Source organism: Perognathus longimembris, chromosome 8 (assembly GCF_023159225.1).
Source record: "Perognathus longimembris pacificus isolate PPM17 chromosome 8, ASM2315922v1, whole genome shotgun sequence".
NCBI lineage: Eukaryota > Metazoa > Chordata > Mammalia > Rodentia > Heteromyidae > Perognathus > Perognathus longimembris.
The window spans coordinates 12,757,396-12,769,536 of NC_063168.1; the positions used below are offsets into that span (position 1 = coordinate 12,757,396).

Below are 12,141 nucleotides of genomic sequence, written 5' to 3' on the forward strand. Positions count from 1 at the left end.
TGGATCCCTCTCCATTGTGTCCTATCTTCGAGATCCAGTCTTTGCCCTCATGTCCTCCATTTGTGTCATCCTCAGGGCAGAGGGCTGAATTGTGAGGGCCACATCCCTCAGATTCCTTTGTTCTCCAGCCTCCTGTAGTTGGGGGAGTCCAGAAGGTTGGAGAACAGTCTACCATGGTTCCAGTAGTGGCTGGCACAGTTGTAAACCAAAGTTGAGCCTCCAGGCCCCTCTGCCATGGGTCAGGCTCTCACTGGATATAGGAAAGGATTCAACTCTACTTGTCCCTCTAAGTCTAGAGGTGATAGAGTTTTCCTTCTAGAGTTTTCTAGACCTTGATTGCTTGCCATTCCTGCTCAATTCCTAAGCCCTGTCTACACTTCTACTGTTTTCTATATTTTCTATGGATAGACCTCTTTGGGTGTGCCTTCCAACATATATTCTTAATCATTCTCTGATGTCATTTCTAGATAAGTAATCACAAGCTTCACATTATAGAATAGAGGTTTATTTAACATACCTAAGCAACCTTGAGAAACACATCAATTTAAAACTGACCCCCCCTCTATCCCCATTTTTTTTGTCCTAGCCACAATTCTTCTAGAATGAGATTTGGAGTTGCTGAACATTGGCTATCCATGGCTCAAGTTCAGATAGGAGTCTGACTCTTGAACCAATGGAGAGCCCAATGTCCTCCTCCCCATCTCACACACACACATCCCCTTCCAAGCACAGTACTCACTTGCCGTTGTTGAAGATGACTGTGCAGTTGGGCCAGCAGTCATGGTTCACCAGGCCCAGGTTGGGGAAGATGCCCACACCCACTGCCTGCAGGCCTCTCTGGTCACTGAGGGTGAAGCCATTGCAGTTAATCTACCCAGAGGAGAGGACAAAAGGGTCAGTGAACAGATAGAAACTGGGCAGAACAGCATCCTAGCTATTGCAAGGAGGCTGAATCTTGGAAGATCCACTTTGAGCCTAGAGATGTTTCGAGTCTGGAAACAATCTCTTCCTCTCTATGGGACTCCAAATGCCCTACACATGAGCGCCACAAAATGAAACACCACCATGGAAGCTCTCAGTGGCTGTGTTCCTAAAAGGCCAAAGATGGAAATAATGAATCTCTTTTTCTGGATTTGGGTTTTGCTTGAGGACTCCTCAGTGTCTTTGTTTCGCTCCCCATTCCCTTCCCTGACCTGCCTTGCCAGTGTGGATGTGTGCATGTGCATTGTGTGCGTGTCTGTGTGTTCCAGGATGTTCAAGTGCATGTGTATACACATGTGTGCATGAGTAGAGCACCAGACAGATGGCTTCTAGACCTTTCTTGGGCATCAGCTAACCAGAAAGCACTCAGAGATTATGAAGCTTCTCTAGTTGCAGGTCTGCCTATAAAATAGTAATATCAAAAATAAAAATAAAATAGGAATATGGCCTAGTGGCAAGAGTGCTTGCCTCCTACACATGAAGCTCTGGGTTCGATTCTCCAGCACCACATATATGGAAAACGGCCAGAGGGGGCGCTGTGGCTCAGGTGGCAGAGTGCTAGCCTTGAGCAAAAAGAAGCCAGGGACGGTGCTCAGGCCCTGAGTCCAAGCCCCAGGACTGGCCAAAAAAACAAAACAAAACAAAACATTAACCTTACCTTGTAGTGTAAAGAGCATGGCATAATGCAGCACAGGAAGCAGGCTGGCACATTCACAAGTCACCATGGCTGGGTTGTGGTGCTCAGATAGTTTATTTGGTGAGACTTTATTATGTATGTTTCTGTGAAGCTATTTTTTTGGATAAGATTAACGTTTCAGGGGCTGGGGATATGGCCTAGTGGCAAGAGTGCTTGCCTCGCATACATGAAACCCTGGGTTCAATTCCCCAGCACCACATATACAGAAAATGGCCAGAAGTGGAGCTGTGGCTCAAGTGGCAGAGTGCTAGCCTTGAGCAAAAAGAAGCCAGGGACAGTGCTCAGGCCCTGAGTCCAAGGCCCAGGACTGGCAAAAAAAAAAAAAAAAAGATTAATGTTTCAATCGGCAAACTTTGAGTAAAGCAGATTGCCCTCCTCAATGAGGGTGGGTCTCATTTAATCACTTAAAGATCTTTTTTCTTTTCTGTCAGTTCTGAGGCGGCCCAAACTTAGGGCCTGGGCCAGGTCCCTGAGCTTTTGTGCTCAAGGCTTGAGCTCTACCACTTTGAGCCACAGCTCCACTTCTGGTATTTTTGTTTGTTTGTTGGTGTTCAATTGGAGATAAGATTCTCACCGACTCTGATCAAAGCCAGCTGGGTCTAGCTTTGAACTGCGATCCTCATATCTCAGCCTCCTAAGTAGCTAGGATTACAGGCGTGAGCCAGCCTGGCTAGTTAAAGATCTTAATAGAATAGTGATTGACTTTCCCTTAGCAAGAAGGCCTTTCAACAAGCTGCAGCTTCTTAGTTGTCCTTAGTTGCCCAACCTTAGTTGTTCTCCTTAGTTGTCCAACTCCCAGAAATGCATGAACTGACTTCTCAAAATAAACATCCTTGTCTCTATCTTTTTCAGCATGTGCTCATGCTGTTGTTGATGGTGTTACTGTTACTATAACTTCCCTCTTCAGCCTAATCACCATCACCACATAAGGTGTGGCCCACCACATATACCCCATACCCCAAAGCCCAAGGCCTGAGGTTCCTGATCCACCAAACTCCCCCCTCTAGCTCCTGGATTCCTGTGCTCCTGCTTGCCTCTGTTCTTCCAGCCAGGAAGGCCTGACTCACTACTTTTGGCTTCCCAAACATCCTGCCCAGCAGACATGAGAAAGGGTCTTCTTCCTAAAGTGACTGACAGGTAGACCATAATGAGGACCATGTCTTTGTTTTCAGGACAAAACTGAGAAAGTGCAGATAGACTGGAAGATTAGTTACCATCCAAGTCTACTATTCAGAGAATGACAAATAAATAGCTTGTAGAAGGGAGCACAATTTGAATTAGGATAGAAATGACATAGTTAAGGAGACCAGAAAGAGTGTAAACAAGAGGTCTTCCTTTTAAGCTTCTGTTCCCTCTAGTCCTCTAGGCCTCCTTTTCCTGACTTCTGGAAGCTTCTTGACTGGGCAATGCCAGCTGTCACCATGGCCCCTCTTTTATTAAGGAGGCATACCTTAAGAACTCTGATTTTTTTTTTGTGTATTGGGGTCATTTAAGGCACTGTCGGAAGGGCCAGCGGGTGTTTGGGCTACATCTGGGAGGTTCAGGGCAGATTTCACCAGTCCTGGGCTGCCTGGGTGAGATGCCCTCAGCAAGAGGGCAGAGGAGGGCACTGGAGGAGGCAGGACAAGGAACCAGGGCCCAGGGCCATACCACTCCAAAGATGTGCGAGATATATTGCATGCTGAACTGCTGGTTCTGGGGCGGCCAGTACTGCAGGAACGTGTCCACATCCATCCGCAGCTCCTTCTGCTCCTCCTCCCCAAAGTTCTCCACGTGGTTCTGCAGGTCGTCCACCGACACCAGGCAGCCCTCGGTGAGCCCCGTGCCCTCTCTCTCCACCCGCCACATGATGCGGGCAGCCAGTCTGTAGGGAGAGAGGCAGACCTGGTCTGAGAGGCCACTCCCACTGCATGGTCCTCCAAGCATGCATTCAACAAATACTGGGTGGCTAAGGTGTGCCAGGCAGTGTCGGGCTCTTGAACTAAAGGAATGAGCAGTCTATTGGGATGCTTCTTATGATAGGGGAGATATAAGTAAACAAAATTGTTTTGAGTAGTGTTAAATGCAGGGCAGAAAATAAAAGGAGTGACACGATGGAGAGGAAAGAAATGGCTTGGTCTGATGGAAGACTCAGGTGGCTGAGTATAGGAACAAGGAGTGGAGAGAGCAGGGGCTGGGTTACTCAGGACCTGGGACACAGAGAGGGGCAGCAGGCTGAGGATCTCCTGACAGTACAGCTCACAGGGAGAGAGCTCGGCAAGGTACACCTGGCATAATACTCTTGGCCACCCCTCCAGAGGTACTTGGAAGATGAAGGACGGTCATGAATATCTACATCCTGTGGTGTGCGTGCGTGTGTGTGTGTGTGTGTGTGCGTGTGCCCTGGTACTAGAACTTGAACTCAGAGCCTTACACTCTTGAGTTCATAGGTGTGGGAACCAAGGTGTCCCCACATGGAGCAGCAGTAGAATGAAAGAAGGCTCCAATCCCAGTGTCAGAGGCTCACACCTGTCACCCTAGCTACTCAGGAGGCTGAGATCAGAGGGTCATGGTCTGAAGCCATCCTAGGCAGAACAGTTTATGAGACTCTTATCTCCAATTTTCTATTTTTAAAATGCCAGAAGTAGAGCTATAACTCAAGTGGTATAGTGCCAACCTTGAGCACAAAAACTCAGGGATAGAGGTCAGACCCCAAGTTCAAGACCCAGGACCAGCAAAACGAAGAGAAGAGGGGGGAAATGCAGTCAATAATGGGGGGAAATGCAGTCAATAATCCAATGTATAACCTACAAAATTAAGAAGCGTGCGAGAAGGAGTGGGTAAGGAAGGGGTGAGTGGGAATGTTGGAAGGGGTGACACGGATCAAGATGAATTGAATTAACCAACTGCTGTGTTAAATGGAAGGAGGAGGCGGAAGAGGAGAAGATGGAAGCGGCGACTGCAGATCAGGTGTGGAAAAATCCTGTAGCCTCTAAGTCCTCTAAGTCCTAGGCCTGCTTCATGGGCAGCCTCCAGCTCTCCCTGTTGTTTCCAAGGGTGTGACTGGAAGTGAGGACCGTCGGGTCTCTTGGAAGCTCTTTGCCACAGCCAGTGCCAGTGCTGAGCCCACCACAGTCCCCAGCCTGACATGTGGAGATCCCTGGTCCACCCCGGGGCCCAACTCTGACCTGATGTTCTCATTGGGCACCTTCCCGAATCTCTTGATGGCGGAACACTCATTCTTATGGTTCAGCCAGGCGTCCTTCTGGCAGGTACGGTCGCAGTAATGGGCGAACTTGCACTGTCCGCAGTGATGGAGTTTCTCTTGCCTCTTGAAGCAGGTATGGCACACAAAATTAACGAGGCTGCACATGGAGGAAGAAAACAGGGTTAGTGGGGGCTGTCTTGGGCCATTTTCCCTTGTTACAAAACATGAGCACTGGCTGCGTGAGCTAGGAAAAAAAAAAAAAGAGGGACCACTTTGGGCTCATGGTCCAGTGGCACAGATGAGGACTGCAATTTGATGGGTCTTCGTTTGTTTGTTGACACAGCACTAAGGTGAAGAGCAACTCCCAAGATGAGAGACAGGAATCGAGAATATGGCAGGGGTTCTGGGTCTCGCCTACCTTCTCCTTCTCCTTCTCCTTTTTCTTATCCCCCTCCTCCGCGCGCGTGCGCGCGTGTGTGTGTGTGTGTGTGTGAGAGTGTGCGTGCGTGCGTGTGTGCATGCACATGCCAGTCCTGGGACTTGAATTCAAGACCTGTACGCTGTCCCTGGGCTTCTTTTCCTCAAAGGTAGCGCTTTACCACTTGAGTCACTTTAGCTTTTCTTTTTTTTCAAGCAGTTAATTGGAGATCAGAATCTCATGGACTTTCCTGCCTGGGCTGACTTTGAACAGAGATCCTCAGATCTCAGCCTCCTGAGTAGCTAAGATTACAGGCATGAGCTATGGGCACTGGGCTGGTTTGTTTTTTTTTTTTCCCCTCTCCCTCTTCCTTTAAAAATTATTGTTATACCACATATATAGAAAAAGCCAGAAGTGGCGCTGTGGCTCAGTGGTAGAGTGCTAGCCTTGAGCCAAAAGAAGCCAGGGACAGTGCTCAGGCCCTGAGATCAAGCCCCAGGACTAGCAAAAAAAAAAAAGTATACTTTAATAAGTATAAAATACATAAGCAATTTGGTAAGTGTGTGGAGAAGCTGACTGAGATACATAAATTAGGAGATACAAGTATCCATGTATATTTTTCGATTTCATTTTCTCAGGATATTGATTAAGGTTTGAGGTTGTTTAATATACAATTTTGTACTTGTCATTTTAGAAATCCTTTACTGTAAAGGTAATTCTTTGATGATAAACAGCAGCCTCAATGTTTACTCTGAACCTCCATGTTGGATAAATTCCATTTCCCCTTGAGTTCTAAGTTTCCTTCTGTGATTATGTTTTTGTTTAGTTTTTGTTTATGTGGTACCAAGGAATTGAACCCAGGGCCTCATGCATGCTAGGCAAGCATTCTACCACTAAGCCACATTCCTAGGCTGAGATGATGTTTCTTAATATTGCTGCAGTGTCTGCTGGGCCTTGCTGCCTCAGACCTGGTGATTTACTTCCTTTAGTACGTTGGGAGACCAAAGAAGACTGAGGTGGGAGCCCCGCAGAGCTCAGAGCTTCAGATGCACTGAGGATTGTCTCTTCTGTTAGGAAGTCTTATTAATTGTGTATGTGGCTTGACTGAACCACCCTGCTGACAGATACCATCTTGCTGCCCATCATGACCCCAGGAAGCGGCAGCTTCCAGGGCACTAGGCACTTTTGGTTTACTCTTTGATCTCGTCTTTATAAGACAATGATTCTTGGGGGGAAAGGGGGAGCTGAGGAGAGGAAAGGTGGGAGAAAAGTGAGGGAGAGGGCAACAAGTCTGACAAGAAATGCACTCACTACCTTATGCATGTAACTGTAACCCCTCTGTACATCACCTTGACAATAAAATTAACTTTTAAAAAAGGAAAAAAGTTATTGTTATTATAAAAGTGATATGCGGAGAGGTAACAGTTACATGAGACAGTCAATGAGTACATTTCTGGTACAGTGTCACTCCCTGCCTAGCTCTCTCCCAGCTCTCCCTACCATCCCCATCTTCAAGTTTCTCCCGCTTTTTATAAAGCCACAATGTTTCAATCATTGGAACTCTACTTTAATGACCTCCAACTACCATAGATTGTTCCTGCCCTCTTAAGAGCTCACAATGAGGATCAAATGTCACACCACAAACCTTGGGGACACACTCAGCTTCAAACTACAGCAGAGGGCCTAGTGGAAAGCACACGGTACTGACCATGGGGAGACCTGGCTTCCAATTCTAGCTCTAAGTTGGTCTTTATCCTCCAAAACTATAGATCCCTGCTTTTCAAAATGAGGGCCTTGAGCTTTCAAGTGGTCCCTTTCGTTATAAGCAGACTTTTCACCGAACCTTTGAAGTGACCTCAATGTGGGAGACACAATGCCTTCTGTATGGAAGCCCCTGCTGGGTTCTTCTCCGCCTCTATGGGACCAGCACGGAATACAGTGAGCAAGTCACCCAAAATGCAAGTGAACATGTGGTCACCATCGCTGGGCTGAATATCATGAAAAGGAAGTATAGAGTGTTTCTAGAACACATGGGAGCAGACCCCAGTGGAAGTCTTGGAATTCCTCATGGACCCCTTACCAAAAACACTAAGTCACAGGCACTGTTGTGTGTCACCTCCCTCTCATGGCTGAAATATAAGGTCCCTTTCCCAAAAGAATAACAAATCACAAGCAGGGCATAACGGTGCATACCTTTAATCAGGAAACTGTAAGTTAAACCCAACCTGGGCTACATAGTTAAACCCTGACTCAAGAAAACCGAACAACAAAAAGTGTGACTTTGCCTCCCCAGAAAACATACTCTTGTACCCCAATGTGGCCCTGTGGCTCCTTGACTAATGCAACAAGTCTGGCCAGGTCAGTTCTTTAAGAATTTGCTAGCTACTGTCATTCTGCTGCTTCTTTTCTCTGCGTTGAATCTTCCCAGCGCCTTCAACAGATCCATGGACAGCTTCTGCTGACATGCTTCCAGCCACCAAAGCTAGATGGGAATTACAGTGGAGTCAAGCAAGTCTCATGCCCAGTGCTAGGAGTCAGGCTCCAGAACTAGCCCAAGGCCAGGCCTGGTGGTCCACTGTGGCATCAAGAAGGGAAGTTGCATGCAGGTGGCTCACACCTGTAATCCTAGCTACTCAGGAGGCTGAGACCTGAGGCCCACCTCAGGTGAAGAGGCTTGGCCCCACTGGGATAAAGAACTGAGTTTGTTCTCAAAGAATGTCAAGGTCTTCCAGAAAGAGGCCCTGATTTGTGTCAAAGTGTTGGAGTAGGAGTGAGCACAGACACTCTAAGAGACAGGAGTGGCTGTTGGGGGATGGTTGGGTGCATCATAGTGAGATACAATGTTGGAGTCTGTGCAGGTTCTGGAATACTTCCTCTTCAGTACATTGCAATTGCAGACAATTTGCAACCTGACCAGATTGACATGTCTATGTAATGTTCCAGTGACTCATGTCAGTCCTATAGGGGCATTGCTGGGTTCCTGTTGAATTACTATGCACCTAGATGTAAGTTAGATACTTCAGCTTCCTTGTTCAGGAAGAGAGGGCCCTTTTGATTTTGTTTGTTGAAGCAGTCTTGCCATGTAATCCAGCCTGGCTTCTAACTCACAACCCTCTGACTTCAGCCTCCCATTCATGCTGGAATTACAGCCAGTGCACACAGCACCTCACACTGGATGTATTTCTGTGTTCTAGCTGTGTTCACACTCCTCACCCCAAGTTCGTCATATCCTCAGATGTAAATGAGAGCCTCGCTGTGGAGGCAATTTGGTATGTGATGTACTCTAGGTTTTAAAGGAAATCATTGCCAAATATGGTGCCATGCACCTGTGACTCCAGTTCCAAGATGGATCAGGCAGAAGGACTGTGGGTTTGAGACCAACCTGGGTAATACAGGGAGACCCCGCAGGAAGGAAGGGAGGAAGGGAGGGAGGGAGGGAGGAAGGGAGGGAGGGAGGAAGGGAGGGAGGGAGGGAGGGAGAAAGGGAGGGATGGAGGAGAGAAGGGGAAGGAGAAAGGAAGAGAGAAGAGAAAAAAGGAAGGGATGGGAGCTGAGGGAAAAGAAGAGAGGAGAGGAGAAAAAAGAAAGAGACGAGGTTGTTACTCCTAAACTTTAGAATCTGAGGACTATTCAGTAGATGTTTTAGCAATACAGCTCACAGGAGGCTGTGTCACACAACAGCATGTTTTTTCCTAAAGGCAAAATCTTAAATCTCCTATGGTTACCCTCATGATCAAGGGCAAACACCAAAAGGGCTATATAATTTTTTTTCATATAGCAGTTTCATTTCATGATGGCTTCAAATTGAAAATGATCCAGATGTCATTTAGCAGGTACATGGCTCAACAAACTTGTCCATACATCCACACCATGAGGTACTATGCAACAACAAGAAAGGAGGACCCACGGGTACATGGAACACCGGAGTCTCCACAGAACTACGGCAAGTGTGACAAGCCAGTCCCAAAAGGTGCCACACTGTGTGGTCCCACTTACACAACACTCTAATGATGGGGTGATCGAAATGGGCACCATATGACCGTGCGAGGGTTGCCAGGGGTTACACAGGTGGTGGGGACAGGGAGAAGTGGGCGTGGCTATACAAAGGTCTCCTGCAAGGCCTGGGCATTTAGAGAGGGTTTAAAAAGTAATTTTATTGTTCTGATTAAGGAGTTGTACAGAGAAGCTGCTGTTTCATAAGTCAGGTGGTAAATGTTTCTTTTTTTTCTTTTGGACAATGTCATGAAGAGGCTAGGCTTGAACACAGAGAGGCTCAGTCAGGGACAGAGCCCAGGCCCTGAATTCAAGCCCCAGGACCTCATGCTCTCCCAGTTTTTCCCTCCCAGCCCCTCCCACAAGTTGTATGCATTCATTTTCAACACAGTATCTAATGAATACCACTGCTGGATTTGTTTGTCCTTTGTCCCTCTATTTCTGTGCCTCCCAAAGACAGATATATAAACAAGCAAGATAAAAAGAAAAGAAAATGAAAACAGAAATAAAGAAGTGTGTTTCCATATCCTGGAGTTCATTTCCATAAATATTATTTTGAATGATCAGAGGTACATAGGCATTGCACCTTTGTGTTCCTCTCCTAAGAGTATTCTCCTGGGCTGGGGATATAGCCTAGCGGCAAGAGTGCCTGCCTCGGATACACGAAGCCCTAGGTTCGATTCCCCAGCACCACATATACAGAAAATGGCCAGAAGCGGCGCTGTGGCTCAAGTGGCAGAGTGCTAGGCTTGAGCGGGAAGAAGCCAGGGACAGTGCTCAGGCCCTGAGTCCAAGGCCCAGGACTGGCAAAAAAAAAAACAAAAAAAAAAACTAAGAGTATTCTCCTTTGGTCTCACGGTGTGAAAACCGATCACATTTTTATCTGAAGAACTTAAAGTTTTGTTAAACATTTATTTTAAAGCCTGAACTGTTAGAGCACATTCCTAGTATGTGCAAGATCTGGGGTTGAGTCACCAGAACAATGGCTCATGCACCTTTAATCCTAGTAAATTCAGGAGGCTGAGATCTGAAGATCCCACTTCAAAGCCAGCCAGAAAAATGATACTTTTATCTCCAATTAATCACCAGCAAGACAGAAATGAACTTGTGCCTCAAGTGGAAGAATTCTAGCCTTGAACAAAAAGCTTCAGAACAAAGCCCAAGCCCTGAATTCAAGCTTCGGTACCAGCACACAGACACACACAGACACACACACACACACACACACACCACACACACACCACATGAGGAGGAAAAAAATATCTATAGACTAGTCCCCACAAGTATAAACATAAAAAATGTTAGAGGAGAAAAAAATCATGTTCTAAAATGACATATGAAGTATGATTCTATTTCTATAAAAAGAAAAAACAGGGCTGGGGATATAGCCTAGTGGCAAGAGTGCCTGCCTCGGATACACGAGGCCCTAGGTTCGATTCCCCAGCACCACATATACAGAAAACGGCCAGAAGCGGCGCTGTGGCTCAAGTGGCAGAGTGCTAGCCTTGAGCGGGAAGAAGCCAGGGACAGTGCTCAGGCCCTGAGTCCAAGTCCCACGACTGGCCAAAAAAAAAAAAAAAAAGAAAAAGAAAAAACAAACTATAGTTATACATCTTGATAAGAACAGACAGATGTATGTGAAAACATTCTAGAAGGAAATACATTAAAATCATCACATAGGTCTAAGGAAAAGCATAGGGGACTAGAATTGGACCAGACTCTCTCTCTCTCTCTCTCTCTCTCTCTCTCTCTCTCTCTCTCTCTCTGTTGTTGGCCATGGGGCTTGAACTCTGGGCCTGGGTGCTGTCCCTAAGTTCTTCAGCTCTAGTGCTCTACCACTTGAGCCACAGTGCCATTTCCGGTTTTCTGAGTCATTTATTAGAGATAAGAGTCTCATGGACTTTCCTGCCCAAGCTGGCTTTGAACCTCAATCCTCAGATCTCAGCCTCCTGAGTAGCTATGATTACTGGTGTGAGCCACTGGCTCCTGGCTCTCATTTTTATTTTTATTTTTTGAAAAATAAATAGATGCTTGTGCTGTGTTACCTGTATATTTACAATTAATTTCTTGCACTCTCAGCAACTTGTTTACCATCTAATCCACAAACACAGATGTCTAGCTTTTTGTATATCCCAAAAGAAGCTAAAGCGCTGTCTGTAAGACTGCTTCCCCCAGAACCACACCCACCTTTCTACCCACAGCGCACCCTCTCAGCCAACTTCACCCCAGGAGAAGAAGGTGCCCCAAAGTCCCTGTTGACTTGTAACCCTTCCGGTGGCCACAAGGAATCCCAGGCAATGGCTCCTCAAAAGGGGGAGAGGGGGAGTGCCAACATTAGACTGTCACTCTGTTAAGGATCCTATGACCCTTAGTCCTTCCCCCTGAGGGTTTTGAGAGCAAAGCATTGGGAAATTTGTCACCCACCATGCCAATGAAGGAGAGGATGGCCACTCCCCAGGTTTCATACCTGTCAAAAACCACCGCAGAATATGCCCGCTCGGCAAAGATGACATCAGCCGCCCAGAACTCCTTCGTGGCCTTCAGACCCCGGCCTTTGCCCTCAGAAGTGAAGACCTCCACATTCTCCATGCCCCCTACTGTCATCTCAGAGCCTGTCAGGCCAGTGAGGTGGATTTCACACTGCGCCCAGCCTCTGGTGGCTGCTGCTATTTAGCACCTTCAGTGTCCCAGGAGCAGGACTATAAATGGACAGGCCACTTCCCCTCCCCCACCCCCCTGAGCCAGGGGGGCCTCACCTCCCCCTCACTGCTTCCCCTGGAGGCAGGCGTGGGGAGTGAGCAGGATAGTGACCTGGTAGAAGTGGCCCTGAGTTAGTGCGGTCTTGGGCTAGGGACTGGCAAGGCT

At 47.2% G+C, this 12,141-nt stretch overlaps 1 protein-coding gene and 1 pseudogene across 3 annotated transcripts in view; both read right to left on the minus strand.

The window, feature by feature from the left end:
- Smyd1 (SET and MYND domain containing 1) overlaps positions 1–11,925 on the minus strand; it is a 31,281-nt gene extending 19,356 nt beyond the window's left edge. Inside the window, exons 1-4 of one of the 3 annotated variants that reach the window (XM_048352526.1) lie at positions 11,744–11,925; positions 4,846–5,022; positions 3,329–3,542; positions 740–870 (exon numbers count right to left, since the gene is read on the minus strand). In XM_048352526.1, the coding sequence (XP_048208483.1) occupies positions 740–870; positions 3,329–3,542; positions 4,846–5,022; positions 11,744–11,880 (659 nt within the window). In that variant the 5' untranslated portion in view covers positions 11,881–11,925. The remainder of the gene's footprint in view (positions 1–739; positions 871–3,328; positions 3,543–4,845; positions 5,023–11,743) is intronic. The other 2 variants (XM_048352527.1, XM_048352528.1) reach the window with 2 other exon arrangements.
- Positions 6,030–6,429, minus strand: LOC125356198 (annotated as a pseudogene).
- Positions 11,926–12,141: the final 216 nt, after the last annotated feature.